The 6,926-nt window shown below is 36.3% G+C and overlaps 1 protein-coding gene across 1 annotated transcript; it reads left to right on the plus strand.

The window, feature by feature from the left end:
* The first annotated feature begins 2,413 nt into the window (after positions 1-2,413).
* On the plus strand, positions 2,414-2,978 carry LOC127137149 (uric acid degradation bifunctional protein TTL-like). The gene is made up of 2 exons (XM_051063633.1): positions 2,414-2,489; positions 2,593-2,978. Exons 1-2 carry the CDS (start codon positions 2,414-2,416, stop codon positions 2,976-2,978), a joined length of 462 nt encoding a protein of 153 aa, XP_050919590.1.
* Positions 2,979-6,926: the final 3,948 nt, after the last annotated feature.

Genomic DNA, 6,926 nt, shown 5'->3' on the forward strand with positions numbered 1-6,926 from the left:
ATTTTATGCTTTGCAATCATGAGACCATAACTTTCTATCATTATCATTCCATTTGTTTTTCGGTTTTGGTACGATGACGCCTTCAACATTGGTCATTGTAATTTCATTAGGACCATTGGTGATGACGCCCCATACACCCTTATCAACGAAGTTTCTATGGATACGCATACAAGCTTTCCAGTATCCATAATTTCCATCGGTGAAAATAGGTGATCTATTATTCACCCCTTTAGGTTCGGTAGTCATTATCTAATAAGCAAATATTAAGACTGGAAACAACCGGAGCTCGTGATATCACTTATTAGACGATAGGCCTAGATCTAAATGGGGGTGAATATATACCAAGTTAAAAATTTATTAGAAAATTTGACTTAGAAAAATTTATGGCGTAGAAACAAGTTTCAAATATTTCCCGAATCAAAAATCATCTAACTGAACCTTCTATTGAAAAGCCCGGATATGCGTAAAAATGTCAATGGTATGATAATATTCTACAAGTTGATTAACAACATTTCAAACAACAAATTTAATACTCAACTATAGTAAAGTTCTATCTCCAATGATAATAACACACAAAAAGCTAGTTGAAACAATTTTTTCAAACACTTTGCGTGCAATCAACAAAGTTTGGATATTAGTATAGTGTTTGTAGTTCTTAAAAATCCAATCACTACCAAATGGTATGTGATTACTACAACAACATAAATTAAAAAAGAATTCAAAAGCTATTATCCAAACAATGTTGATCAAGAGATCAAAGTAATCAATAATTTGTGAACCGAAAAATAAAAGAGAGAGAGAGTACACAAGGATTTGTTTAGGTCGTTCCCTAGTCGCCCTCGCTATCGGTACGTATTCCCTCAATTCGAAATCGAATTAAGATATTAATATAATAAATCTTACTTTGTAAATGTATGTATACAAGAGATGCGAAATCAAATCTGACAAGCCCTAAGTTTTTTCTTGACTGTAGCACCTCCAAAAAACCTTGATCGAAGTTTGATCAAGTCACCAACACTGCTGCTTCAATTCACATGTTGTTGCTACTTCCTTGCACGACCTCCTTGTCTCAAGACTTTAACCCAAAGGAATTATTCCCAAGCGCACACTTGTTGAACCCAAGATTTATCAACACGGTCCACTGTTTCACGCTACTCCCTTGCTGACACACCTAGTCTCAAGGCTTTCACTTGATCAGATCCGAATTGCAAAAACCTTCAACTCTTCCCTTGTTTGTTGAGGTTTTTCTCCTGTCGAAAATCTCATCTAACAAATACGAACAACAAAAATAACAAAGTTATTTTTTTACTGGTTCGTTGTTAACGAAGTTACCTCCAGTCCATCCTACCAATGTGATTTTGTCTTCTCAATAAGGATTTAATACATTATAAGTGAAACTGATTACAGACATCACAAAGGCAAATCGTCTTTGTCTTCTTTAGTCTATCTGACTAAAACCTAGTCACTCAAGGAAACCACTCAAACAACTTTTAGATTTACAAGATTGTGTTTATAATAATGCTTCTAAGAAAGCAGGTTAACAAATGTTAAGTACAACGAATTTCTTCACAAAATAGCGAGCAAAACCTCCTTGTGTGTTTACAAAAACTATACACATAAAAATATATACCTCAACATAAGTGTGTGTATAAGCAATAGCATGCGTGATAGCGTTAGCATGAGCAACTTCTTCCAATCTTCAAAGTCTCATTTATATTGGCAGTTAAATGATTCGTTGGAGGAATAGAATTGGAATAGAAAATTGCAGTTGTCTCTTTGTATAACAATTTGCATAAAGGAGACAAAATGGTACAATAGTACAGTCCTTAGCCCACAAAACCAGTGTAGTAGAGGGAAAGGTGATCTAGTACTGCGTACTATTTTCCTGACGTAAAACCTTTTGATCTTATCTTCTCATCTTCATAGGCTTCTGATGAAATGATGTTGAAGCATGCTTAGAAGGATCAAGAGAATAGTTGAGAGAATCTTCAAAACCTCAGTCTTCAGAGTCTTGACACAGTTTCTCAGAACCTGATCTTTAGAGTCTCCAGGTCTTGTTCTTCAGAATTTTCAGAATTTAAGCGCAGAATCTTGAAGGTTGAGAATCCTTTAGAGGCTCTTCAATCAGAGTCACAGTCAGAATCTTTAGCACAAATGTTCATAAGAACCGTTATCTAAGAGCTTTCTAGAACTTGACAACATCTTGTATAGCATTCATATTTCTTCAGAGTCAGAGTGTCTTGATTCCAAAATCTGATGACGTCACATGTCAATGCTTTTGAGTTGGAAATTGTTAGCAAAAGCTACACACTAGAAAAAAATCATTAGTGTATAAAATTGTTCTCTAAGAAATAATGCATTATTATCATCAAAACTAAAGGTCAAATGCATAACCAAATATTGTTCTTACACTATGGTCCTAGCAAACTTTTCTGTAATCGATTTGAATCCAAGCATCTTTCTTGCTGAAAGGATAACACCTCGATCTGGTAAAGTTACTCACAGAGATATTGTAGTCTTCCACTCACCTTAAAACCATATAAGGATTATCACAAAGCTTATGATTAGATTAGAGGGTGATACCATTACAAGCTTTCTCCGCTCACCTTTCCGTTGGTCAAATTCGTCCTCCTTCTCATGCTTCTCAAACTAATGCTCTATGGAGTAAGGGAGAACAATCAACTACTTTAGCAATTATTACTGCTTCTAGTTTACAGGAACTAGCTGAATGGAATGCTCTTTATATGCAAAATTTTGGGTTTGTATTTCTCATATGTGCATCTGGGAGAAGTACTGAATCAATACTTGTACTTGCTGAATTGAAGAAACGATATACAAACAGACTAATTTTTGAATTTGAGTTTGCATCTCAAGAGCAAATAAAAATTACCGAACAACAACAACACAAACTTGCAGCTCCTCACACTCAACAACTTCGAGCAACGCTTCAGCAGCAGCTCAACCTCCCACAACAATAACGAACACAAATAGACTCTATTACAGTGGTCACACAATTCTGTTTGCTATTCATTTCTTTGGTCACTCAGATTCGTCTCTGTTTTGTGTATCACATATTTAGTTTCGGTAATCACGATTTCGGTTTGCTTTTAATGAAATTGCTATTTTATTTTCGGTTGCGCTTGATGTCGTAATAATTGTACACCCTGAAAATTATCTGGTCGGACGATGTATGAAATCAGAGTCAAGGTACGCCGAAAGGGGAAGGAACTGAGATAGTTTCAGATATGGACGAGTGATTGGATCAAGACTTCATACCGATATTATTGAACCTGAGGTCGGCATACAGACGAGAAAGAGATGCTTCATACATCTTGGATTTAATTACATAGTCCAAAATAAGTCGGTTACACACTAGAAACACATGATTGATCATAACCCAAATATAGTTCCAATGCACTTTTTGTCGGGATATATTCCCATCTCAGAATATGAGAGGTCACATCTAAATGGCGCGTTTTTGTTACAAAAGGCCAATCAATGGTTGGTTTGTTACGTAATAGTTAATGATTGAATCGACTACATATCACTAATAGCCATAATCACTTACATATCACTAATGGTCTAAACGCTTTCAATATCCAAGGGGGGAGTAAGGTCTGCATATAAATAGGCCACGAGACCAAAGAGTAAGAGGGGAGCATTAGTGAAGCGCACAAGATGTTCGACGAAATGCCCAAGGGGAAACCAAAACAATTCCTCAATGGTTTAGAAGAAGCAAAACTTGGATCATTAAAGATTAGGTTTTCCTAACATCAAGACTTCGCCCAAATTATTTGATCACTGAGCCGACAGCGACACTAAGAGTCATTCCTACATTTTTCGCTAGCAAATTACAATAGGCCACTGTGTGTTAATTAGAGTATCTGTGTTGTTTTCCTTTATGTTGTTATGATTACTATGAGTATGGCAAGCTATGTTTAGTTGATGATTTGGTTATCGCGTATTTAATGACAAATGTACAGGAGCATGAAACATGAGGAAATGATTCAAGATATTGATATTAATTGTACTGTGTGTACGAAAATGAGTCAAAAAGAGGATCACATCCTCGACGCCTACATCGATAGACAAGCAATCTTAATACATTGCAATAGTTGATCACCGACATCGAAACATTGCAAGAGTTTCTTTGGTTTTATTGATGATGATTCTTTTGGAGGTGTTTCTTTTTTAAGGTCTGCTATCGATACTTGGAGATTTGTTGGTTCTGTTGATGTTGTTTACACTTTCAAAATGAATGCTCCTTTTGGTGTTGATGTTAGTGTTTCACCTAGAAAACTTGTTTTAGGTAGCCAAAACAAAACTCAAGCTTGTGAGGTCATACTTGCAATAGATACGATTGCCCATTAAAAAGTGTAAAATACATTAACTCTTTTTACCATGCATGTGATTCCTATTATCTATCTCTACGAATCATAGATTATCTTTATTTGTTCACGCTGTTTAAGGTAAGAAGAATAGTATTAGCCACATGTGGAAATTGTGGACCTGTGAGAGCTGGTTTTTTCCTAAAGGTCATTTTTTATTGTGAACAAATGCAGCTATTGGGAATACATTTTACTCTAATGTTATCGTTTGATGCTAATTATTATCTCAAATGATATGTTTCTAATTTCCTTGGTTCAAAAAAGGAATAATTTCATGATGAATGTGGAACTATTTTGCAAAAGGTTAAAAGATAATAAGTCGTCCACAAAAAGGTAAAATGTATCATGTTATGTCGGGAGTCCCAACTTATCAAGCAAAGAAATCATAAATTTATCAAGAGAGATCGCCGACAAAATTAATAGGTTGGACAAATGCAAGTTATGTTTTAAATTGTTGTCGCATAAAGCAAGTTAATTTCTCTGTCGTTTGTAAACTAATTTAGAATTTACATTAGGCAAATGAGTGTCGCTCATTTCCCCTGCGAGGGCGGGAGGCACCTCCTCTTTTCTAGGCTTTTAAAATTATGCAGGGTAGTTGTCGGAATGAAAGTCGGACAGAGACTTACTCTCCAATAAAAAGAGGGACCAAGAACGACGAAGACCTCCACAAGAGGCATAATCGGCTGCAATCGGGTAACATTTAATAAAACCTCTGACCTAACTGAATTTCAAGTAACTTGAAGCCTCTAGCATACTCGGCTGTCCCCGGGTAATATTTAATAAAACATATGACCTAACTGAAGTCCAAACAACTTGAAGTCTCTAGCATAATCAGTTGCGGCCGGGTAACGTTTAATAAAACATCTGGCCTAACTGAAGTCCTAACAACTTTAAGCCTTTGGCATAATCGATTGCGGCCGGATAACGTTAATAAAATCTATGGCCTAATTGAAGTCCAAGCTACTTGAAGCTTCTGGCATAAACGACTGTGATCGGGTCAAGTTAATATACCTCTTGCCTAATTGAAGTCCAAGTTAATTGAAATCTCTAGCGAATTCAGCTTTGGTCGAGTTATATCAAGTGAAACCTTTAGTCGGGATATGTTAAACCTGGTCGGGGGCTTTTACTTGTTTCTTGACCAAGTTTCATAAGTACACCCGAGTTATGATGACATCGGGCTCATGTCTTATTGAAGTACCCAAATAATCTATTAGTGATATAATCATAATACATACCAAAGATCAATTTTCCCTAGTCTAGTCATCAATCGGAGGATTGGTTTGAACAAGTCGTTCATGAATAAAACTTATTTTTATGCATGGGGCTTCCATGAAGGATATCCTCGGAAAGTCGGTTATAAGAATAAGATAATTGTTAAAAAGAAACAACCAATAAAGCGGAACATGGAAGTAAGATTGTCATAATATTATGGATCACAGCGGGATCCAAATACAAAATAGGAAGGGAAAATGGATAGCATACTTGAAATATTACATAATGCATCCTAACGGATGACTAGCGAAAGGGAAATGCAACACAATCGCCTATCAATTGAAAAATATTATTCTATATACATTTCGGCGAGGATGTACGAGCTCGACTTCAATAGTCTGGGGCTGATCGAATCTTATTTAGTTAGAGTACTTTGAGAGATGTCGAAAATAAATCCCGGATAAGCGAACAAATGGAATAAGAAAACAAAACTTACCGGAATATGATACTAAAAATGTCTAAAATGAGCCCGAAGATATATGTATGTGATCATGAAGGAGAAGAGCGATCCAAAACGCATCGGAATTTAAAAGTTTCTCCTTTAGTGATCCTTACGAATGGGCATGATCAGTGATAGAATCGTTACCTCTTATAGCGATTGTAACCTTTATCGCAGATCTACGGAGCGATCATGAACGTTGAACGAGGACAACGCCTCTACTCAGTCCACACGAACGGATTCCTTCAATCCCAGTGCTAGCTGCTACGAATGAAGGCTTTGAGTGAGAGAGAGAGAGAGAGAGAGAGAGAGAGAGAAACGAAATTTCAACTTCACCAATGCTTCTGCACAAGGGTTCTATTTATAGAATCACTTGTGTGGGCTGCAAGCTAAAAAGTCCACTTAAGTGTATGTGGCCCATATCTTATAATATGCCAAAATCACTTAAGAGCGTGGTACCTTACCATATTTCGTATTCTACTTAAGTACATTGTACCTTACGATGTTCTACAATTCACTTAAGTGCATCGTACCTTACGGTGTTCCTTAGTTACTCTATCTCTCATCAATCCGTCCTTTTGTGCGTGACCCTGTAGGTTTTCGCGGCATTGACAATTATATTAAATCGCGTATTTAACATAATAAACAGTGAGCGGTATCTAGCAACACATCACTGTTATCCAAGACACGAAAATGTCATGTGATCTGACAAATCCTTTTATGATAATATTTATGTGTATAATTACCCTTTTGCCCTTATTGAACAACATAGAAAGGAGAGAACCTACAGAAACCTTGAACCACCAACAATGGTGGCCATGAACAGA

The sequence above is a fragment of the Lathyrus oleraceus genome, chromosome 4 (genome assembly GCF_024323335.1).
Source record: "Lathyrus oleraceus cultivar Zhongwan6 chromosome 4, CAAS_Psat_ZW6_1.0, whole genome shotgun sequence".
NCBI classification, from domain to species: Eukaryota; Viridiplantae; Streptophyta; class Magnoliopsida; order Fabales; family Fabaceae; genus Lathyrus; species Lathyrus oleraceus.

What these genes read in the sequence shown, in the direction of transcription:
- LOC127137149 (XM_051063633.1), top strand. Translation starts at nt 2,414, where the DNA reads ATGGTCCTAGCAAACTTTTCTGTAATCGATTTGAATCCAAGCATCTTT. An exon ending in AAGGATAACACCTCGATCTG is followed by an intron (nt 2,490 to 2,592) that starts GTAAAGTTACTC and finishes TACCATTACAAG; the next exon opens with CTTTCTCCGCTCACCTTTCC.